This window comes from Alosa pseudoharengus, unplaced genomic scaffold, assembly GCF_046254945.1.
Source record: "Alosa pseudoharengus isolate Yale_2024_CS ecotype anadromous, Long Island Sound unplaced genomic scaffold, YU_APseudo_1.1 YU_APseudo_1.1_scf_11, whole genome shotgun sequence".
In the NCBI taxonomy this organism is placed as follows: domain Eukaryota; kingdom Metazoa; phylum Chordata; class Actinopteri; order Clupeiformes; family Clupeidae; genus Alosa; species Alosa pseudoharengus.
This window is the reverse complement of record NW_027468576.1, coordinates 10,385,001-10,409,503: the sequence shown is the minus strand read 5'-3', so window position 1 is coordinate 10,409,503 and position 24,503 is coordinate 10,385,001. Positions and strand designations below refer to the sequence as shown.

The following is a 24,503-nucleotide window of genomic DNA, read 5'->3' as shown; positions in this document are numbered from 1 at the left end:
TCCAATTCTCCCTCAAGAGCCAAGCCGTGCAGAAAGTATTGACTGCTAATTATCTATCTGCTTTCATGGAAACGGATAGTCGGTATATACTCCCGTCTGATTGATTTAGCACAGCTGCTGTTGTGAAACGTTACGTGTGCACAGACGTTTTTGACGTCTGAAGTTTTCCTTTCATAGCGATAATGTTGTTGATGGCTACTCCTGATACAGTGTGTTTTCATTTTGGGGGTTGGGCTGCTCTGAACACTATGCCCTGCAAGCAATGTGAACAGCCCACTCAGTGGATGTAGTATTCTGTTACTGTTCTGTAACTATCCTCAGTGACCCCTCCAGTCCTTGATGACTTTACCATAGACGTCAGGAGGCCGTACGCAGACAGTGTCTGGTTGTCCGTATTAATCTCTCACCATCCTTCCTCAATATTCCCCTGCTCCCTCCCTTTTTTTTGCTATCCCTTTCCACTCTTAATCTGTCGTTCCTGTCTTTCTCTCTTTCCTCCCCCTCAAAGTTGCTTTTTATCGCTCTTTCTCTGGCCCTCTCCCTCGTGCTTTAGTTGGAAGCCGCGTACATGCAGAGTGTACACATTTTCTCCCTTAGTGCCTTTCTCCTGTCCCCATCACGCTCCCGCTCCAGCTCGGCTCTTTGGCACGGCGTGATCCGTGTTTCCTCTGGGGCACCGAGTGGAATTGAAAGCGCAGGCTCTTTTCCCGCCGAGGTTCACATGAAAGGCATTCCAGGTTTTGACTCTGAGGTCAGGCATGCGAGCACGTACACAGCACCCCTGGTGAACCCCTCTTACACACACAAACACACTCTTTGCATGCTCCATCGCGTGCACGCACCCCAAGACACGTGAACAAGAAAAGCTTCTGGTCGACGGCGAACGGGAACCTCTGCAGACTGAGCCGCCACAGGCCCCGTCGTGCTTTTCTCCTCCAGTCTGAGGAAAAGTTGAGATGAAGAGAATGTTTTGAAAGGCTCAGGGGAAATTAGAAACTTTGAAGGGAGGCTGATAAGTGACTTGCTCCTGAGTAGCCCTTCAGTTTCAGTCAAGAGCTTCTTTCCTTCCTCTCTCTCACCAAGCCTTTTCTTGCCTGTCAGTTGGCCTTAATTTCAGGGAGCTTTCGATGCATTTCCCTGCCGAAACGCACACCGCATCTGTACCCCCCCCACCCCCCCCCCCCCCTAGACTTAAAGCCTCTTATCATTCTCGCCACGTCCTTCACTTTTCTCTGACTCAGCCCGTCTGTTTCACCCCTTTCATTCTGCCACAGCATCTTAGTTGGCCGTGGTTTAGGTGTAAGCGTCAAAGACAGTTTTTGGCATACACTGTGTTGAAAACATCCCTACAAGTCTAACCGTTGCTCTATCGAAACACACAAATGTCATCTCCTTGTACATGTACCCCTATAAACACATAAAGACGTGCACATTTGAATACAGCAGGAGAAAGAAAGTGACTAAACTGAGTGACTCAGAAGGGTTTGGGGGCAGAGAGGAGGGAGGGAGGTGTGGGCAGTTGGTGCATGCAAGGCTGGGGGTTCGGAGTAGATGAGGACATTGATGAAGAACTGGAAACGGTAAAAGTGGGTCAAAAACAAAATCCGCTTGGCCCGACCAGGTGAACACGACGGCCTGGCCTAGAACTGACTTCATGGGAAAGACACAACTCTGAGTCCTCGCGTCCAGCCCGCTGATCAACACTGATGTAATGCTGCAGACCCATGGCCTTCTGCAACCGAGACCAGGCAGCCTCCGCCTAATTCACCCTGACAGCCAATCCAGTGGAAATTAGGCTGGGGTTGGGACGATGTCAAACAACTGTTGGGCCCGCGTTTTTGTTTTTCACAACATCTTTTTGAGAGCATTGGGGGATGGAGAGGAGGGGAGTGGAGGAGGGGAGTGGGGGAGGGGAGGTGGGGGGGGGCAGAGCGATGTGAATAGTTTTGGCTAGGGCGGACGGGCGGACGCCTAGCGTACTCTGAACAGATGTCCCTCAGTCGGAGCACACGGCGGGATATTAGAGTGCACTGGAATTACAGAGTTGAGGGCCTGCAGAGGGGAAAGTGGGGCAAGACATATCCCTTCTCTTTTTTTCCACTATTATCAAAATAGAACAGAAGATTACATTTATCTTCAGAAGATCACACAACGAGAAGGCTTAACCTTCTAGAAGTTATTTATAACAGACTGTGATATAAGTCAAGCTTGTGTGCCTGTAGTCATATCTTATTGCAACACACAATCTCTCTCATTCTCACTTTCTTTCACCCTCTCACTTTCTCTCACACTCTCACACTTGCACACACATAGCTGTAGTGCAGTTATTATTGGACGAGTCCAACTTCCCCTCATCAGTACCGTAAATCAGTCCACATCCACCTCCATCCCGTGGTGTCATGTGCTATAACTCAGGGAGAGAACTTTATACGGTCATTCCTCATGTTTCTCTTTTAAGCCACTATTTAAACTTTATATTGCTCTCGAAGAGTGCAGCAGCCAGCTCGGCCTAGACAGGCTTGTGTTGTGCTGGTAACGTGAAACTTGGTGTGAACAAAAAACAGATTTGGATTTGGTGGCTTGTTTGCTTTTGTCCTCATCACCTCATCACTCTCGAGTCCTGCTCTTTTGCTTCTATGACTCCACCTGGCGCGATGCCACCGCCACCACCCCCGAGCACAGCCTCAACCCCCCAGCTTGGCACCGACGCGGCGAGGTGATGACTGCCAGGGCCTGCCCTCGCTCCTGGCGTCCTCTGCTCCTCCGCATGAGCTCATAGCGGCGCTCCGGTGCCGTCCATCTCTCGGGGGGCCTGCCCGGCCCACCGCCCGCCTCCACTTTTAGATGCGGTTTGGCCTGCCGCGGCTGTGACTGCCTCACAAGTGCCGGCTCCTAGTGTGTGTGTGTGTGTGTGTGTGTGTGTGTGTGTGTGTGTGTGTGTGTGTGTGTGTGTGTGTGTGTGTGTGTGTGTGTGTGTTTGTGTGTGTTTGAGTGTGAGTGTGAGTGTGAGTGTGAGTGTGAGTGTGAGTGTGAGTGTGAGTGTGAGTGTGAGTGTGAGTGTGAGTGTGAGTGTGAGTGTGAGTGTGAGTGTGAGTGTGAGTGTGAGTGTGAGTGTGAGTGTGAGTGTTTGTGTGTGTTGTGTGTGAGTGTGAGTGTGAGTGTGTGATGTTTTGGTTATCCACACTTTTTTCCCCCCCAGTGGGCACGTAACTGTTGGGTTGTGTGTTTTTTTTTTTCTTGCTGTTTTTTCATGGAAAACTGGGTTTTATTATTAAATGGGGTTTAGTGTTGAAGTGAACCTGACAGCGGTGAGGGAGAGAGAGATGGAGAGATGGAAGAATGGAAAGAGAGAACATGGAGGTCTTGTGTTTTCCGGAAGAAGGGAGTGATTGCCAAACATGACGAGCAACAAAAAACATGAGCTGCAGCTCTCCAACGTAAACAGGGACGGCTCACTGCAGACCACACGCAGATTTCTCTTCCATCCCAACGACTGCACCAACCCAAGATCTAAGCAGTCCAGTGACGGACCAGCAAAAACACAGAAAAACGCAGTCTGCGCGTACCCACCGCCAATTTATTTTCCATCCAGCATCTGGTGATGGGCCAAAAACGTCAGCAGACACAGACAGACAGAGGTTTGGTGTGTGGTAACAGTTTCAAAGGGAAGCCTGGGAGTTCTGCAGTGCATAAGGCAAAGATGGTCCATGTGTTTGTGTTTTGGAGACTGCAGCCTGTGAGCAGCAGACACAGTCAGCGCAGCGTGACCAGAATGTTGCCAAATGAGTGTTCTGATAAATATCTGGGTTCATCGAATTCAACATGGAATTTTAGAACCTTAGATAGATAGATAGATAGATACTTTATTGATCACCAAGAGGAAATTCAAGAAGAATTCACATTAAGTTGTTGCAGAACATAATCTTTTGTTAGAATGTTCAAAATTCCCCTGCTGAAGGATTAATGTTTGCCCTGCCACTCTGACTCTCCTCATTCAGCACAGTGAATTACAGTAATTTCCTGTGATTTAGTCGCATTGTGTATAAACCGCAGAGCAGTGTTTTAGGGAAGTTAAAAAACTAAAACCATAATAATACCATATTAACTGCCCTCATGTATTAACCTCATAGCTGAAGAAATTTTGCAAAATCAATGTATAAACCTTGGCTAAGAGTTGGGAAATCAAATATCATATTATGAATTTATATGAAAATATGATCCTTGTGTAAGTGTTGTTGTTGTGTGGAGGTTGCAGCCTGTGATCAGCTTTAAAGGTCCTTTTTCAGAACCTTTAACTCTGAGCATTCCCCCTTGGACCCAAATGTTCTGGCCCTGTCTGTCTGCATTGTAAACCCACTTAAGATAACAATAATTCTGAGTGTTTTGATAGACAAGGATAAAGGGAAAAGAGGAAGTTGAGTGGATTTTAGGCTAAAAAAAAAATCGATTCTATTTTCTTTTTTTTTTCTCGAATGGCCAATGTATTTCCCAGCCTTTAAAAATATCAGTGCTCCCCACTTCTGGCAGTCAGACTTTCCCAAGGCTGGTCCAAGTGGACCGGGCCAGTACACACTCACATGTCCATACACACAGACACACCAAACGCATCCATCAATCTGAAGGATAAGAGAGGGAAGAGAGAGAGAGAGGCGGGGGGGGGGGGGTTATATTGTCTGGCATAACGGCTGGACATGTCAGAGTTTCATTAGGTATAGCCCGCAGTAATAAACAAGCCGTCTCTGAGCACGGACGGTTTAATGTGGAATCAAAGCCCCTACTGTTGAGCAGCAGACCTCAGACCCGCTGTCCAAGCCGCCGAGGCAGCCAGCGTCCTCTCATCTTTAACCGTGGCGCTTTTTTATGCTCACAGTACCACCCCTGAAGGAGATGTATAGACACACACACACACACACACACACACACACAAAGACACCCAAGTACAACATGTTAGCAATTAAGGACACTGCACAATAGCCTGAGCGGGGATCAAAGATCAAAAAGGCAGGATGCTTGACACAGAGCTCTCTGGTTCAATCAGAAGGGCCCCCCCCCCAGGGGTGGGGAAGGGCGATGGCATAATTAAAGAATCAAGGGAGAAAGGGAGGCAGGAAGGAGGAGAAGAAGAGAGGGAGGGAAAGATGAGTAGAGGAGAGGAGAAGTTCTGAGGTCATGGCCTACGAGTGATCTACAGTTGCTGTGGGATTGGGTATCGGCCGACCCCCCTTTCTCTTGGACGGCCACGCCAGGGGAAATTGAGGTTGGCGGAGTTGGCAGCGGGAACGGGAGCCAGAGTAAATGGGGTGGATTTATTAGGTGGACCAAACAAGCACTTGAGGGGGAATAATTGGTGTTTGAGTCGTCAGAGAGAGACTCTAGAGAGAGACGAGAGAGAGAGAGAGAGAGAGAGAGAGAGAGAATCATTGGAAGTAATAAAGTATTGGAAGATAAGCGTCTTCTTTTCCCTGGGTCTTGTGTCAGGAGCAGTGGTGTTGGGAGAACTCACAGAAACTGCTCAAGTGAACTTCTGAACTTTTTTTTTTTTTTTTGCCACCGGCTCTTTTGAGTAAATCTGTGTCTGGCTCCAAATGAACTTCCCAGGTAATCCTATTGAGAGTGTGTGTGTGTGTGTGTGTGTATAACACACTCAATGCAGCACTGTGTGTGTATGCGTGCATGTGATCGCATGTGCTGAATTAAGTGTGTGAAGAAGAGGAAAACATGTATTGATTTTCTTAGAAAAGCTGGCCTGGTTGAGAATACCAAGCAGTCTGACTTCATTCTCACACACTCACACTTGGTGATGTGTTCAGGCATGCCTTCTCACACATGCTAACTGATGATGAAGCTTGGCTGCCACTAAAAACTCCTGAGCTTTACATATTGCAGATAGTAGTTGGTGTTATTAATTAAATCATGGCTGTGGGCCCCCATGCATCTGTCAGGGCACTTTTTGCAGTCTCAGCTCAAGGTAATGTCTTGTGTGTGTGTGTGTGTGTGTGTCTCTCTCTCTCTCTCTCTCTTTCTTTCTCTCTCTCTCTCTCTCTCTCTCTCTCTCTCGGTTTCTCTCCACCTCTGAAACTCAATTAGACTCTGGAATACTCTGTGAAACCCAGGTGCCTAGCACCCCTTTGTCCCATTTCTCTTACCACCTTTCATCTGTTATTTATTGTAGGGCCCCCCCAGTTCCCACCTCCCCCTTTTCCCCTCAGATGAAATTGATGAAATTACAGGCCTGGGTGGAGGGTGGAACTGTTGCAGATGGCGGAGCAGCAGCGCGTGGGGAGTCCAGCGAGTCGGCCGGAGCTCCTTGTGGCCAGCCTTAATAGGAAGCTGGAGAGCTGGAGCGTACCCTTGGGGGGGTTAGGGGCTCTGGGTAGCATCAGCCGTTCGAATCTAACACAGCGTAAAACACAGCAGCCAATCCCCCCACCCACCCACACCAACTGCCAAAGCCATAATAAGCTGGAACCTCTTGTGGGGGGTTTAGCAGCATAAACCTGTGGCTCTTTCAGCCAAAGCCTTCACCTCAAACCGCCCCCCACCCCACCCCGCTCCGAACGACATTTGCATTTGCTACGGCGCTACCGGAGCGGTCAGCCCACATGGTTCCAATCAGGCTGCAGCGGCGGCCGAGGAAGAAAGAGGGGGCCAGCTCATGGATTTGTTTGTCAGTCTATTTATTTAGTTTGGGAATCTAAATGCCCCGCGAATGAGCCGTGTCAACTCCTCACATGATGCTATGCAAGGGCATGTCCGGTGTGAGAGGGCCATCACTGACATGGATGAGAAGTGTGTGTGTGTGTGTGCGCGCGCGCCCCCGTGTGAATACGTGTGTGTGCACACGCATCCTTCACGGGTCAAGAGAGTTTCCACCTCTCCCTCAGCAGGCGTAACGGCTCATGTAAGTTTATGGAGATTGGGGAGGGTGTGTTAATGATTTGTAAAATGATGATGAATGGCTCCCATAAGTGACTGACGGCCATAGAAGAGGGGGAGACCAATTTCCATGTACATATACAGGTGTGTGTGTGTGTGTGTGTGTGTGTGTGTGTGTGGTTGGTAAACCTCTTGTGGTCTATTGAAGAGCCAGGACAAAGGTCTGTGTGTTTATGTACTGGCAGGCCTGTGTGTGTTCCATGTTGCGGCTGTGGTCATAGGGACCGCCAGCGGTTTTGTGGAAGTTTAACCTACGAGTTGGGAAAGTGTGCATATAAGTGTATGTGTGTGTAACTTATGTGTGTGTATGTGTGTGTGTCTGTCTGTGTGTCTGTCTACACGCTTGTTTGTATACTGGCAGCTAGAGGCATTTATGTTTCTATCCCCAAACATAGCAGTTACCAGGGAAACAGCACGTCTGTCCTTGTCTTTGCACCCCTCTGGAAAATCGGCATTTGCTGCTCTCACAGCTGCTCACTTTAATATGGATTGCACTTATTCACTCACTCTTTCTCTTTCTCTCTGTCCCTCTCTCTCTCTGTCTCTTTCTCTCACTCTCACTTTCTCCCTCACTCTCTCTTTCTCTCTGTCTCTGTCTCTCTTAAAATACAATTTGTATTGCCAAAGCATACATGTACGTAGTAGTGTGTAAAGAAAGAAAACAAAACATCATGCATTACTGCAACGGTAGTGTATGTGTGTGTACGTGATGTGGATTGTGTGTGTGTGTGGCTATGTGTACGTGTGTGTGTGCGTGTGTTTGACTTGTTTATGTGCTTCACTGATGAAGTGATTCCCTTTGTTTATGGCAAGCATCTATATATCTTGCTGCGACTCTTGCGCTCTTTTGTTCCTCTCCTAATAATATTCTTAGACTTGGATCCTTAAAGTTTTGAAGGTCTGGGTGCATTTCTCTGAATTTAGGACTAAATTAAATCCCGTATCTCTCTCGCTCTCCACATTTAAGTGTAAGAGAGCTACGGTTTGGTGACGTTACTAGGCATAACTACTTTTCTAGACCAAGGGTTGGCATGTTGCATTAGATATTAGCATGGTGCCTTAGACGTTGGCTGGGATGCGATCAATAGGTGTGTGTGTGTGTGCGCATGTGTGTGTGCCTGCCTGTGTGTGTGCGTGCCTGTGTATTCCCATACATGCGTGTGCTGCTGCAGGCTGTTTTTGCTTAGGGCAGAGAGGCTTCCAGAGCCACTGCTGTGTCTCAACTGCAGCTGGGCTTGGTCCAGTCCAGTCCGGTCTGATTCCGAGAAGAGCCAGCGGAGCCCCTGACATACGGCGTTGCAGCTCCCCAGGCGTCTAGCCCTCACCTCCCTCCTCCTCACAGTTCCCATTCTCTCACTCAGGGACCTCATTCTTCTGCACAAAGCTGACAGGCTCCTTTCATAACCTTTCAGTATTTTTAGCGTAATTCACATTCTTTTGGTCAAACGCTGCATGGTTATTCTTCATTCATCATTAGACATCAGGCTAATAATCATTCTTTCATGGATGTTTCTTTGCATTCAGATTGAACTCTATATATTATTTTCAACATTATTGTGCAGAAAAGCCCGTCGACTCTAAGCCACAATCAGTGTTTCAGACCAATCCAAACAATTAGTCAGGTTAAATGTTTTTGTTTTTGGTTATGCAATGTTTCTATTGAGGCACAGAACTCCTCTGAGGGCTTGTGCAACTGGCACCACTTGAGATAATTGACCAAAATGAGTCTCCTTCCTCGTTGCTATGCCAGATTGGCCCGCCGCTGTGCTGTTGCTCTTTTGAGTCTTAACGCAGGTGCTGTTGGTGATTGCTTTGCCAAATGCTCCGGCACAGAATGTTCTACATACTGGCCTGCCAGTAGCCTTCCCGTTTAGGGAAGCGTCTCATGGCTGCAGTGTTTGTACACAAAAGTGCTGGGAAGACACAGAGAACTTGTGCTGACCCGCCGCTCTCCTCCTTTGAACTGGGCCCCGGGACTCGCACCCTGTTTGGTCGTGTTCATTAGCGCTCATTAAGACTGCATGCGGGAGCGCAGCGTGTGAACTCGCAGCGTGTGATGCTTCCCATCTGAGTTCACACAGTGTCTCTCTCTCTCTCTCTCTCTCTCTGTTTTGCTCTCTCTATCCTTTTTCATCTTAGTGACTGTGATCCTCATGCCCTCTCCTGCTCACCCTCTCTCTCTCTCTCTCTCTCGCTCTCTCTCTCTCTCTCTCTCTCTCTCTCTCTCTCTCTCTCTCTCTCTCTCTCTCTGTCCCTGCATGTCGGTCTCCCCCACCTCCCTTCCTGTCTGCTGGTAGGTATTGACCAGTAAGTGCAGCGCTTGCTAAGCCACCATCACCTGCCCTCCTCACCAGTCCAGAGTGGACATGCAGTGATTGAAAGGCTTTAAACTGTGACTAATCGCAAGTGGTGATGGTGCCACAGACGCGCCTCTTAGCCGGCACTCAAAGCCCTCAGTGTCACGACTGGAGGTCTTTATGCGCTGGGGCTCATATCGGGTGTCCGTGGCGGGGACACTGCTCCCACCAGGAAGCCTTTAACGCTTAAAGTGACCTTGTGTCTTTCGGGGTTTGTTTTTTCTATTCAGACAAGCGCCCTTCGGCATGAATGGAGCCCCTATTCTATGCACACGGAGGACACAAGTGACCCTGTATGGAACAAACCCCCCACCACACACACACACTCACACACACACACACTAGCACGCACACGGTCAATCTCCGGCCCCACAATACGGCTGTGAGAGAACAGGCAACGTGTCTCCGAACGCGCCCGCAGCCCGGCGGCTTATCCAAACAAATAAACACAGGCAGATTCCAGCTGCGTTAGAGTGCTGTCCGTGCCCTAACCCCCGAGCCACATTCTCCAAATCGCTCCCATCTCGGCCCTTTAGTTTGCCCCGAAAGAAGGAGAGAAAGGGGAGAAGGCAAGCCATAAACACGGAGGGGGGAACTCTGATATTCTGTCTCTGTGTCTCCCTCGCTTGTTTGCCTTTGATCTTGCCCTAGTTTTCTCTGTCAGTTGACTCCGGATGGACGGAGTGAAGGGGGGTAATCCAACGAGAGGCGTTCAGGAGCGCCCCAGCGACTGGAGTGCTCGCGCTCTGGAATGTTGGGATGCGGGTTTCTGCTGTTGCTCCGATAGTCAGGAGGGAAAAAAAGGAGAGAGAAAGAATTTAAAAAGCACAGCTAAACATTTCAGTGTGGGCTCGCTCAGGCACGGAACATCCTAACCTCATTTTGGAACCTTTCCATCTACACAAAAGACAGAAGGAGAAAGAGGCAAGAAAAGGAAAGAGAAAGAGAGAGAGAGGGAGGGAGAGAGAGAGGGGGGAAGCGCAACAAGCTGCAGAAGCAGAGAGGGCAAACTTTCCGGGGGTTTGATGGGGCTGGTAGCAGTACCAGTACGTACCTTAGTGGCAGTGCTGTGCCTGCGTGGGAAGATGCTCACATCTGCAGCTGCTCCAACTGGTGTTCCTCTCAAGCTGCCACTCCTCCACACTTGATAAACACAAAAAGGGGTCCACAGCTGGCTGCGTGTCCTCTCCCGGCTATCTCCCGGTCCAGCGGTCTCTCTCTTCGTTGCGGGTCCTCAGGACAACTCTCATGTCCTGTGCGCCCCCCCCCCCAGGCTTGGGCAGCCCCCTTGTCTTGTGGCTCTACTGTTGCTCAGCTTGGGTCCCTTCTGCTCCTCCGTTTGTCCTCCTCTGTCTATTTCCACCCTCCTGGGTCGGTGCTTCCCCGAAGCCCTGCGGCCCAGCCAGGCGCTCTCTGCTGTGGGCTTCAGCGGCTCAGGGACTGGGTCATGGCTCTGGAGCTCCAGCGGCGACTAGCTGCGTGCTGAGTGAGCTCTCACCGGCAGAGCCTCAACTTTTTCACCATGGATGGGGAGTTGGAGAAGGGGGGTGGGTGGATGCAAGGGGCTTGAGGAAGAGGGAAAGGGAGGGGGAGGGCAAGGAAGAGGGTGTGGAAGTCGGGTGGCTGTTTCTTCCTTGCTTTCTTTCTATTTTTTTTTCTTCTTCTTTCTTTCTTCCCTCCCTCATGTCCCCACCCCATTTTTCGGTTTCTTTTTTGGCTCGGTCCGGCCCACCTGTGATGTCATTCTGCTCGCCCTGTCCCAGCGCAGAGACACGCGAGTCCAACTCCTCCTTAAGTTTCCCATCCCTCCAAAAGCCCATCTGCATGAACGAGGAGGCAGAGAGTGAAGGGCAGGGCCTGCATGATGTCAGAGAGAGCTGTTTTGCTTCTCTGTGAGGGCAAATGGAGCAGTAGCACAGCACAGCGGTTCACTCTTTCTCTTTCTCTCTCTGTCTTTCTCTCCCTGTCTTTGTCTCTCTCTCTCTCTCTCTCTCTCTCTCTCTCTGTCTTTCTCCCCCTCTCTGTCTCTCCCTCTCTCTTTCTCTTTCTCTCTGTCTTTCTCTCCCTCTCTTTGTCTCTCCCTCTCTCTCTTTCTCTGTCTTTCTCTCCCTTTTTCTCTCTCCCTCTCTCTCTCTCTCTCTCTCTGTTCCTCCTGCTACTCTTAGCTTGGTTCTATTTCCCCGACTCTGGTTCCTGTCCAGTCATCCTGCTGCTGTGGCCTGCACAGGTGAAACGGTCACTGGTACTGACTGGGCTGCTTTTGGCTCAGTGTGTCGGGTCGGCGTCTGTGTGTCAAGGTCAGCCCCATTAGCACGCTGTCTGTCTCTGTTCCTGTCAGGACCGTTCCCTTCTGACCGGTCTTGGTACACCTACTGCTGTCAAAAGGACTTCACTGTGTGCTCCCAATCCCCAGTGCGTCACATTGTGGCAGATTGTGCTTTTTTTTCACTTTCTACTTTTTATTACCCGAGTGTTTTCTTTCTGTCCTCTCTCCACTCTTTTTCTGTGTCTCATTCCTCTCTCTCTCTCCCCCTCCCTACCTTATTCCTCTCTCTTTCCCTGCCTCTTTCTTTCTCTCTCTGTCTCTCTGTCCATTTTCTTTCTCTCTCCTTTCTCCCTCTCTGTCCATTTCTCTCTCTCTCTCTCTGCGTGTCCCTCTGGTTCTTATTTTCTCCCGGGGGCAGCTCCCTCCCTCCCTGGCGGCAGGGTTAATTGGTAGAGCTGATTTGCGTTGCCGTGGCTCACTCGTTCGCTCGCCTGCTCGCTCGCACGGTAATCCCGGTTCCTTGGGCCCAGAGTGTTTTTGTTCCCCTCACTTCCTGGCAGACGCTATGTAATGGTCCTTGTGGCTTTGTGTGTGTGTGTGTGCGTGTGTGTTTCGGATTTGTGGAGGTCCGGGTGGTTCAGAATGAAGGTTTGCCAGCTTTTCCTCTTTGGAAGAGCCCTGTCTTTTCCACTAAGCTTTTGGCCCTCTTAAGAGGTGTGTGTGACTGTGTGTGCGGGTGTGTGTGTGTGAGAGAGAGAGAGTTTCACTCCCAGTGGCAGTGGGAGGATTTAGCCCCAATCTGGCACACCGGCACTGAGGTATTTTTGTTTTTGTTCTGTTTTTTGTTTTTACAATATATATCCCATCTTGACATCTCTTACAGCAGGGACATCGCTTAACATATCTTATTACATGGCTCTTCACAAGGCAAGTAGAACGCTCCATTGGCTTGAATAAGATTTCCCAAAGTTCTACGGTAAAATATTTTCATGTAATTACCGCTGCAAACATATAATTACCGCTGTCAATGGCAACGGGTTTTGTGCATCTGATACGATCTTTCATATCACTATGCAAGAACTGGAACTTCATTCAAAAGTGAAAGCAGACGGTTGATCAGCTGTGTTCTAAAGAATGTTTGATTCAAGTTCAGCGTATGTTCGCCCTGTCGGGACTTATTTTCCCAATAATGACCGGCGTTCTATACATTATCCCTTACTTACAGCAGGGACATCTCTTAACATCTCTTATAGCAGGGACATCTCTAACAGCAGGGACATCTCTTAACATCTCTTACAGCAGGGACATCTCTTAACATCTCTTATAGCAGGGACATCTCTAACAGCAGGGACATCTCTTAACATCTCTTATAGCAGGGACATCTCTAACAGCAGGGACATCTCTTAACATCTCTAACAGCAGGGACATCTCTTAACATCTCTTATAGCAGGGACATCTCTAACAGCAGGGACATCTCTTAACATCTCTTATAGCAGGGACATCTCTAACAGCAGGGACATCTCTTAACATCTCTTATAGCAGGGACATCTCTAACAGCAGGGACATCTCTTAACATCTCTAACAGCAGGGACATCTCTTAACATCTCTTATAGCAGGGACATCTCTAACAGCAGGGACATCTCTTAACATCTCTAACAGCAGGGACATCTCTTAACATCTCTTATAGCAGGGACATCTCTAACAGCAGGGACATCTCTAACAGCAGGGACATCTCTTAACATCTCTTATAGCAGGGACATCTCTAACAGCAGGGACATCTCTTAACATCTCTAACAGCAGGGACATCTCTTAACATCTCTTATAGCAGGGACATCTCTAACAGCAGGGACATCTCTTAACATCTCTAACAGCAGGGACATCTCTTAACATCTCTTATAGCAGGGACATCTCTAACAGCAGGGACATCTCTTAACATCTCTTATAGCAGGACCATCTCTAACAGCAGGGACATCTCTTAACATCTCTTATAGCAGGACCATCTCTAACAGCAGGGACATCTCTTAACATCTCTTCTCTTATAGCAGGGACATCTCTTAACATCTCTTCTCTTATAGCAGGGACATCTCTAACAGCAGGGACATCTCTCCTACTTCACTCTTCTACTTCACTCTCACCCCCTTTCCTCCGAGCTCTTTTTCCCACTCGTCACATTGGACCTTGTGCGTGCTTTTGTTTTCTGTTCTAACCTCTAGATTTATCTGTTGATATAAGGCAGTCAGAAATTCTCTTTGAACCGTTTCCTTAAAGTTTTCAGATGTCTGCGTGCTTCTCCTCTTGTCCCCTGTCCGACCCAACCCAACCCAACCCTTCCTCCCTCTCCGCTGTTTCTGATTTTTGGAAATCACCCTATCCTGAGAAGATGGGGGAAAACCGGCTTTCCTGCCTGCAGACCTGACACGCTATGCAGACCTAGTATAAATGTTACTATGAATCGTGAAGCATGTGGGAAGGCATTTATTTGCTTGGAAGTCTTGACGTAAGTGTTAGATTAGACTCTGAAAGCATAAGAGTGTGTTTATGTGTGTGTGTGTGTGTATGTGTGCATGTGTGTGTGTTGGTCATGCATGTGGAGTGGTGATGCTTATCTCCCAGCTTGCAGTGAGGTGGATTAAAATCAGTAGGTGCACATAGCACATGCCTTTCTCTCTCTTTCTCTCTCTCTCTCTCTCGCTCTCTCACTCTCTCTCATGGTTGTTTTGAAATCGTTTCTTCGTTCTACAGTCCTTCCTGCCCCCTTAATCCTTCCTTCTCCCCTCCTCTCCTTTCCTCCCCTCTTCCTCTCCTCTCCCCCCCTCCTTTCTTCCTCTCCTCTCCTCTCCCCTCCTCTCCTCTGGTTCTAATCAGAGTTGATGGAGTGACCCTGATTGATATGAGCCCTTCACCTAAAGCACAGAGCCCGCGCTGTTAGTCTGAGCTTGCTCTGTCGTCATTGCCATCATTGCTGGTAGTGATGTGTTTTCTATTTTCTCTGCTGGGGTCATTTGCTTGTTTGTGTGTGTGTGATTCTAAGGAAAAGGGGGTGTATGTTTCGCCTCAATTTTCTCTCTCTCTCTCTCTCTCTCTCTCTCTCTCTCTCTCTCTCTCTCTCTCTCTCTGTAAAATTCTGAAGGAAAGGGAAAATGGGTTTCGCCTTGATTCTCCTGGAACATGTTTAAAAGTGTGGAGGTCTGATGTCATGTGGTATGTAAGAAGTTAGCTGTTCCATCTGCTTCTGCACTTTGTTTTGACATGCCAGGAATACACACACACACACACATACACACACACACACACATATAGTACACACACACACACACATAGTATCACTACATCACAGAACAAGATGCCAGAAAAGAAACCCTGACAACCTCCAACTAACAACTGTTGCTCTACTACTACGTCCACTACCACTAGTGATACTAGTGATACTAAGATACTATGTGCTGCTGCTCCACACACACACACACACACACACACACACACACACACAGATTCTGCTCATGGCAGTCTGCCTCCTTTGCTATGTTAATATTATTACAGCTAATGTCTTTACCTCAGCCTAATATTTACATGAGAAGACATTGAGTGTGTGTGTGTGTGTGAGAGAAGACATTGTGTAAAAGCATTTGAGCTTAATGGCGACCAAACTCCATCAGCTCCTCTTGGCTCCAAAACACAGACTGCAGAGAAGACTGTTTAAGCATTCTCCATGTGTGTGTTCTCTCTGAGCATATGGTCACTCTGTGTGTGCGTGTAGTTCTACATACGTGTGTGTGTGTGTGTGTGTGAGAGTAGGTTTTTGTACGTGTGTGTGTGTATGTTTGTACGTGTGTGTGTATGCATGTATGTTTGACGTGTGTATGTGTGTGTGTGTGTGTGTGTGTGTGTGTGTGTGTGTGTGTGTGTGCGTGTGTGCAGCACTCCTTTGTGTGCGCGAGTGTGACCCCACCCCACAGGAGCCAGCAGCTGTGGTGACTAATGTGCTGGCCAGCAGCAGGGTAATTAGCAGTTTTGAAGCCGCACTGTCCGTCCCGCTGTTTGGTCCCGGTTGGGAATGTGTTTGTGTACAGATGGGGGGCCGCGGTGCGATTTCAAAGTCTGTTGGAGTGTGTGTGTGTGTGAGTGTGTGTGTGTGTGTGTGTGTGTGTGTGTGTGGTGGGGAGTACGAGTTCCAGGATGACCCCGTCGTCCCTGTGTGCTCTTGCAGAGCTCCGCAGACGGATGGGATCCATCTGAGTTCAGCTAATCAAGCCTAAATCCAGCTCACTCGTCGACCCAGGCTGGAGCAAAGGAGGAAGAAAGAGAAGGAAAAGGGGGGGGGGGGGGTCAGCAGTCAGCAGAGCGCTCTAATGTTTTTTTGGGGGGTTTTTTTGTGACCGAGGTCCAGGTGTGCAGCTTAGTGTGTTTGTCAGCCATTCTAATGGAGTTGTGTGTGTCTGTGTGTTTCTCTCAGGTTTGTACCTGTCTGACCTGACCTATGTGGACTCGGCGTACCCCTCCACCGGCAGTATCCTGGAGAACGAGCAGCGCTCCAACCTCATGAACAACATCCTGAGAATCATATCGGACCTGCAGAGATCCTGCGAGTATGGTGAGTGTGTGTGCGTGTGTGTGTGCTTGTGCGTGCGTGTGTAGGTGCACGCATGTGTGCGTGTGTAGGTGCACGCATGTGTGCGTGTGTTTTCCCTATCCTCATGAACAACATCCTGAGAATAATCTCGGACCTGCAGAGATCCTGCAAGTATGGTGTGTGTGTGTGTGCGTGTGTGTATTCCCTATCTTTCATAGACCTTATCCAGGATGTGTACATGCAGCATGTGCTATTTTATTTATCTGAGCATGCTGGGTAATTCTCGTGTATTTCTCCCTCTCCCTCCCATCACACAGAAATACAAGTATTACCCCACGTGCAGAAGTATCTCAACTCCGTACGCTACATAGAGGAGCTGCAGAAGTTTGTGGAAGATGACAACTACAAGTGAGTGTGTGGGGTGATCATAGAGTGTGTGTGTGTGTGTGTGTGTGTGTGTGTGTGTGTGTGTGTGTGTGTGTGTGTGTGTGTGTGTGTCACAAATGTTTCTTTGCTTCCCTCAGGTTGTCCTTAAAGATTGAACCTGCCACCAGCACCCCTCGCTCCACTGCCTCCAGAGAGGACCTCGTAGGTGAGGAAAACCACACACACACACACACGAAGGCACATACACACACACACACACACACGAAGGCACATACACACACACACCATTTTTTTTCTTTTCTTTGTGGAACAAATGGGAACACTTTACATTCTATACGGGTGATGGTGGTGTTTTGACCGACCAGGCTTACAGTATCTCTGGGTTTCTAACCGTAGCGAATGCCATTTAGCTACAGATATTGTGTTGTAGACGTAACGCTTGTTTAGTTGATGAATAACAGCACAGTGTTCTAATGTAAATGGCCACAGGTGTCCCCTACTGTGCACAGTTGTGCAAGTCAACAATGAAGTCATGCTTTTGGGATTGGATAATTACTCGCAGCCCTATACTTTCCATCTGTGTGTGTCCCTACATCTCATTCTTTCATGCATTGTTTTCTGTGTGTGTGTGTGTGTGTGTGTGTGTGTGTGTGTGTGTGTGTGTGTGTGTGTGTGTGTGCACACGCGTGCGTGTTTGTTGCAGGACCTGATGCGTCAGCTTCACCACTGTGTGGTCGCAGGGGCAATATCGCCGAGAGCTGCAAGGTCCCTGGCACGCCGCCCTCCCCGCGCAACCTCCTCCCGTACGGACACAGGAAGTGCCACAGCCTGGGCTACAAGTGAGTCTGCTCCACCATCAGGCTACCCCTTGACCCCCCCTGCCTGGCATAACCTCTGCAACCACAGCACAGTATTGAGAAAGGGGGCCTTGACCGAATTTGGCCACCAGCTCGCCGAGGGAAAAACAGAAGGCATTGTGGGAACTAAACAAAGCCCCTCTGCTCTCTCCCCACTCCGCATGAATGTGGGTCAGGTTGTGTGGTTGGGCCGGTGGTTGGAAACAATAGATTTGTCAAGACCCAGTGCAGTGGGATTGAGACAAAGACATTTATTCAGCGGCGACCTTAGGGGGTGCTGAATGGCAGACTCTCAGTTTTCTCTTGTAGGGAGAAATCAAATCGCAATCAAATCGACTGAAAGGGAAGCGTAGGTCCCTTTTAATGGCGCGAGTGGAGTGAGTCAGCCATGGCAATGTGAACATGCGGTGTGGTGTGGTGTGGTGTGTGAGTCAGCCGCTGTCCTGTTGATCTGCTCACCATTGATCCTCAAAGCCCCCCTCACTGTCAGATAGGTAGGTAGATAGATAGATAGATCCCCAAGGGGAAATTCAAGGCTGCCAGCATTGATCCTCAAAGGCCCCCTCACACAAGCAACTGCCCCACAACATAAACAGCCCTCATCCAACACCACGCTCAGTCACTCCCCCCCCCATTCCTCCCCCCCCCCAACACAAACGCATGCACACACACACACACACACACACACATACACTCACAGACACTCAGACACACACACACACACACACACACACACACACACACCCTATGGTTTTACAAGGCCCATGCAGAGACGTCGGACGTTAACGGCTGTCTGTGAGTCATGTTCGCTGCTGGAGGGACTACTTGGCGGCGTAAACAGCCAGCCGACTGACTCACCTCCCCAGAGAACGCAGCCAGGTCACAGTGATCTCTCCTCCACAGGCTGAGGCTGCTCTTGCCATGTTGGAAAGATCCTTCTAGAACGATTTCTGAGAGAGACAGGCAGACGTGGCTCGGAGGTCTGCTGCGTCGCAGGATCATCCTTTGATCTCGACATTGGCACTCTACTGACCTGGAATCTGAGCGCATTTTGACTACGTTCCCCCCAGTCAGCTAACCAGCCGTATTTGTTGTGCTCATCTGGGTCAACACCATTAAAGGGTTATGAAAGAGGATCTCTGCCTTGACTAAACGGATTATGGTCATGAAATATTTCATGAATATGCGACTGCAGTGACATTCCACCATGCAGAGTTATTGTTTGGAAAATAACAAAACCAAAATTCAAGTAAACATCCTTCATGTGCTCAGGAAACACGCGCGCACACACAACTCATTTGTTTAGTGAGTGAGTGAGTGAGCAAGACAAAAGTACCCATGGTAGTGTTGTGTTATTGCCCAGTGTGTTGACGCCAGTGTGTGTGTGTGTTGCAGCTTCATCCATAAGACGAACACGGTGGAGTTCAAGAGCGCCACGTTCCCCAACGCCGGTTCCAGACACCTCCTGGACGACAGCGTCCTAGAGAGCCACACGCCCACACGAGGCCAGGCCGAGAGCTCCACGCTATCAAGTGGCATATCATTGGGTAAACACACACACACACACACACACACACACGAGGACAGGCCGAGAGCTCCACGCTATCAAGTGGCATATCATTGTCTACACACACACACACACACACACACACACACACACACACGAGGCCAGGCCGAGAGCTCCACGCTATCAAGTGGCATATCATTGGGTAAACACACACACACACACACACACACACACGAGGACAGGCCGAGAGCTCCACTCTATCAAGTGGCATATCATTGTCTACATACACACACACACACACACACACACACACACACACTCTCACACACACACACACACACACACACACACACACGAGGCCAGGCCGAGAGCTCCACGCTATCAAGTGGCATATCATTGGGTAAACACACACACACATACACACACACACACACACACACACGGACAGGCCGAGAGTTCCAAACTATCAAGCGGCATATCATTGGGTAAACACACACACACACACACACACACAGGAGGACAGGCCGAGAACTCCACACTATCAAGCGGCATATCATTGTCTACATACACACACACACACACACACGAGGCCAGGCCGAGAGCTTCATGCTCTCAAACAAAATGTTGTTAATGATATTTGGGTAATTTGCGGGCGAGTCAGAAAAAAAATGAAAATTGTGACATTGGACTAATACACTACTCACAAAAAGTCGGGTCTTATCGGGTGAAATTTCAGGATGAACCTAAAATCCACTGTAAACTTTACAGGTGAACTTCTCTAAACTTTTGAATGTCCAACAGTTCAATGTTTCAGTACTTTCTGTACTTTCGTTACTGAAACATTAAATTTCACCCGAAAGCCAGATATCCCTAACTTTTTGTGAGTAGTGTATTAGTTCAATGCCACCTGAAGGCTGGCCACAAGCTGTTTTCTGAAACATCATTGGCTGACTCCAAACACAAGAATACTGTATGCAGAATGTGAATTACCTGCACATCACTGACCCACACACAGACTCAAGTAGTACTCCCAGATACACACTAAGACATAAGCATATAGACCCACACACACGTGCATGTGCATACTGAGACACACATCCACATTCCGTTATTTTGGGCCAGTTAATGTATTGTTTTCCTTAAAACTGCTATGCTGTGTGTGCAGGAAGCAGTGAAGGCTCTGAACTCAGTGAGGAGATGTCATGGCCTGCATTTGAAAGGTGAGACCTTTCACACACTTAGACACCTGCAGTTGCAGCGTCTAGTGTAATATATCCACTTTCTCGAACATTTAGTTAGTCACATAAACCCTCGTACAGTTGTGTTCACAAGCAGGATGTAACTAACATGGATTACTGTGTGACCAGTTTCTCTCTTCTGGCAGTGTTGAGCTGAGCAGCTCTGCCTCCCCCTAGCTAGCTAGCTAGCTTTCTGTGCAGCCTTGCGGTCTCTGCGCTACAGTTCTCCTCATAACCATGACCAGCACTCTCGCAGTTGAACACCAAGGCCAGCATGGTCAGCTGTAAAGCCTGTTTAAACTGTAGAAACATCTCCAGCACCGTGTCCCCGTCAGACTCGAGTCCTTAACACCATGGGCCAGCTCCCAGAGCTCATGGGGTCTCACACGAAGACGGATCTAGTAGTGTTACATCAGTACACAGACTCTGAACCCCGGCAGCTTTGTCTCTTCTAACAGTTTTGTAACAATTTTGAGAGCCCCTTTAACTCACACAGTTATGCCATTAAACACACACACACTTTCATAAACACACACACACTTTCTTACACACATACATACATACACACACACACACACACACACACACACACACACAGTTATACCAGTACACGCACATAGACACATTCATTCACATACACTTTCTGACAGGCCCTTGTGCTCTCTCCCTCATTGTGTCTTCACTGACCTCCCTCATTGACCTTTGACCCCTGCCTATCCTTCCTCTTCCTCCTCCACTTCCCCCCTCCTGTCACTGAAACCCCCCCCCCCCCACAGGACGCGCTTCTATCACTCTCTGGGCCCAGTCACCCGCGTGGCCCGCATTTCATGCCGAGGAGTCCTCAAGCCCAGCAGGTACAGAGTGCCCCCGGCCCCCCTCCGACGCCGCCCTTCGACCCCCCCCAAATCTCTTTCGCCACCCTCCTGTGCCCCTCTCACTCCCCCCCTGCACCCCCATGGCAGGGTGGAATGGAGAGTCTGGGTTCCCCTGGGTGCTGCAGTGTGTTTTGGCTCTTGGGTGGGTGTGTGTGTGTCACGGGGCGATGATCGGGTGTCGGGGATCCCTGATTCTGAATCTGTCACAGTAATCTGTGAGATGGTGGTGGTGATTCAAATCTCTTCCCCCTCTAATTGCTGCAAATTTTCAGCTTGCTGTTAACCTCAGGCCTTCCTGCCGGTAGAGATTCCTGCTCTCTTGTTTTGTGCTTCCTCTCTCTCTCTCACTCTCTCCCTCTCTCTCTCACTCTGTCTCTGTTTCTGTCTCTCTCTCTGTCTGTCTGTCTATCTATCTCTCTCTCTCACTCTTTCTCACTCCCTCTCTCACTCTCTGTCTCTCTTTCGGTGTCTCTCACTCACTCACACGCTCTGTTTCTCTCTCTCTCTCTGTTTCTCTTTTTTTCTCACTCCACCTCTATCTCGCTCTATTGATTTTATACTCTGTTCCCTAAAATCCAAGTGAGTATCTTCAAGGTGATCTTTTTTCCCTCCTCCTCTCAAACGGCACTTACAGTTGTTTAACACATTGTTTCAAGGGTTCTATAATTTGGCTTTCACTATGAATGTCCCCTTTAGTTGGATTTGTAGGGCTCATTTCAATGCTGTGTGTGTGTGTGTGTGTGTGTGTGTGTGTGTGTGTGTGTGTGTGTGTGTGTGTGTGTGTGTGTGTGTGTGTGTGTGTGTGTGTGTGTGTGTGTGTGTGTGTGTGGCTTTGGAGGACGTGGTGTACTGGTATAAACCCATGGCCCCTATCTGCAATAAAGTTTTGGTCTTGGGCCAGCTGGCCACGAGCCTGAGAGTGAGGAGGAGAAGAGAGAGGAGCAAATGGGGGAGAGCGTCTGTTTCAGACTGCCAGTGGGACAACCACACTGCTTTCAGTGTGCTTTAGATGGTGAAAATGCTTGTTAGTGTAATTGTAGAAAAGTATGTGTGTGGTTCAGTGCATCCTCAGCTTAAAGTACATTCATGAAAGCAGGCCAACATTTAAAAGGCTATTTATTTATTTATTTATTTATTTATTTATTTATTTATTTATTTACTTGTTGTGTGAGGCCACATACAAACTCTCGCTGTTGTGCTGTCAGTAGTGAGAAGTGTGTTGTTTGTTAGTGCTTTTCCGATGTCATTTCCCATTTGTTGAGAGACTGTTAGTGTTCGAAACTTTAAAGGTAACTGAGGGCAAATGCATTTTAGGCAGGAGAGAGAAAAAAAGCATGCTGAGTTTGAAAGCCCTGAATTTGATCAAATCTCTCTCACTGTTCACTTCACCCTGGGATATTGTGTGTGTGTGTGTGTGTGTGTGTGTTAATGTCTCCCCCTCTCTATCTCTATCCCTGTGTAGCTCGGCTGAGTCTGAGGAGCTGGCTGTGCACCTGTACCCAGGAGCTGTGACGCTGCAGGGAGTCCTGCGCCGGAAAACGGTCCTTAAAGAGGGCAAGAAACCCACGGTGAGCACACACACACACACACAGCTAGCCTATATTCCATAGTTTTTCTAACATATGCTAGCAGGATACATTATGCACCGTTCACATGCCTTAGTTCAGTGGTCCCCAAACTTTTCGAGGGCCAGCTCAAAATGCCTCGCTCTAATAGAGGGCCAGAGACTCGGAGTATATCAGTAACCATAAATAGCTTAGTGCTGTGAACAGTCTACCTTAGTTGAATATTCCATTACATTTAATCATAGGCTACTGTAATTTAATACCATTGCTAGCTGTGTTTATATTGCCATCATGCCATATCAGTGTAAAATGTAGCTCAAATGAAATATTCAAAATGTGTGAACTCTGAACTCTGTGTCTTTGCATACACAGCTCAAATTGTGAACAAGCAATATCCTACAAATAATTTAAAGTTCTCAAACTATGAGAGTTTTATGAAGTGCTGGCAAAAACATCTGAAATGACCACTTTCACTCACCTATGAGAACTTTGTGAATTGTGAATTTATATGAACATTTGAACGAGTGGATAAAAAAATAGAAATAATTATCCCAGAAATATGACTTGAATAGAAGTTAGTTAGTTATTAGCAATTAATTGATAAACTTTTAGAATACTTTGAGCAGTGATCCAGTCAGCATAGGCCTCTTACATTGTTTGCAAGTAGGCCTACATTTCATTCCGTTTTCGATGGCAAGCGCGAAACAGCGCCAAAACAACCACCAGTGGACAAAAAGAGTATTACATGTGTACTGTTAAGACTCGCTATAGAGAATGAATGGGGGAAATTACGGAGGTTATAGTTTGACCAGTGTTTTTCAACCTTTTTTGTGCCACGGCACACTTTTGACACTTAAAATGTCCCACGGCACACTAACATCCTGTGTGAAGAAAAAATAAACATACCATAGCCTAAAATTTCAAATAATACACAGATATGGCCTTATTATGGCTTCTATGCAAGACCTGCTCAATAAAACAAGCGCCCTCTGTTTCATTTGTAGGTGACTATATCTAATTTAATTGTTGTTATGAACTGGATATGTGATTCATACTGGATATGGGGCCTCCGTTGTACAATGCCTGCATACCACAAATAGTGCAATCATACAATCAATGAGAGCATGTGGTTATAAATTCTTTGATGCAACAGTTGCATTTCTGGACCAGTGAGTGACATTTGGGTAATTTTCTGCGTCATTCTGCCTGATGATCTCTCACGGCACACTAGTGTGCCCCGGCACAGTGGTTGAAAAACACTGAGTTTGACGATGTCATACTCCCATGCGGGGCAGATGCTTTATACCACGGACATGTTTTGAGGGGCCACCCAAAATTAGGTGGCGGGCCGTAGTTTGGGGACCACTGCCTTAGTTCAATCCTCCAATCATACTGTCCTGCTTTTTCATTTCTCCATCACCTCTCCTCTCCCTTCTGTCTCCTTCTCCTCCCCTCTCTCTCCTCTCCTCCTCTCTCCTCCTTTCTTCTCCCTCTCCTCCTCTCTCCTCCCTCCTCCTCTCTCCTCCTGTCCTCTCTCGGTGTCCCGTAAAATGTGTTTGATAAGGACAGAACCACTAGAATCATCACATCCACAGTGTCCTCAGATAGACCCTACTAATACACGCACACAGACACACACACGCACACACACAGATGAACACGTGTGTGTGTGTGTGTGTGCGTGTGCGTGTGTGTGTGCGTGTGCGTGTGTGAGTGTGTGCACATGCACATGCAAGAGAGATCCAAGCTGTAAAAACTTGCTTTAAAATTCCGTTAGGGGAGCAGAGGGACTCTTTGAAAGCTCCATCTTGCCTCCTCTCTGCCTGTCAATCATCTGTGCGCAGTCTAAATTCTTTCTACCCCTTGTCTTTTCCAATAAGTCATCTTCCATCCTGGCTGTGTGTGAGTGACTCAGTCTATTTTCCCACTCACTTGAACTGTGAAA

General features: G+C 48.3%; 1 protein-coding gene across 3 annotated transcripts in view; it reads left to right on the top strand.

Moving 5' to 3' along the window:
* ralgps2 (Ral GEF with PH domain and SH3 binding motif 2) overlaps positions 1-24,503 on the top strand; it is a 119,491-nt gene that overhangs the window by 86,266 nt on the left and 8,722 nt on the right. For 2 of the 3 annotated variants that reach the window (XM_076277972.1, XM_076277973.1), the window contains exons 10-17: positions 16,013-16,150; positions 16,447-16,537; positions 16,654-16,721; positions 17,220-17,355; positions 18,769-18,920; positions 20,046-20,100; positions 20,895-20,972; positions 22,456-22,561. In XM_076277972.1, the coding sequence (XP_076134087.1) occupies positions 16,013-16,150; positions 16,447-16,537; positions 16,654-16,721; positions 17,220-17,355; positions 18,769-18,920; positions 20,046-20,100; positions 20,895-20,972; positions 22,456-22,561 (824 nt within the window). The remainder of the gene's footprint in view (positions 1-16,012; positions 16,151-16,446; positions 16,538-16,653; positions 16,722-17,219; positions 17,356-18,768; positions 18,921-20,045; positions 20,101-20,894; positions 20,973-22,455; positions 22,562-24,503) is intronic. The other variant, XM_076277974.1, reaches the window with a different exon arrangement.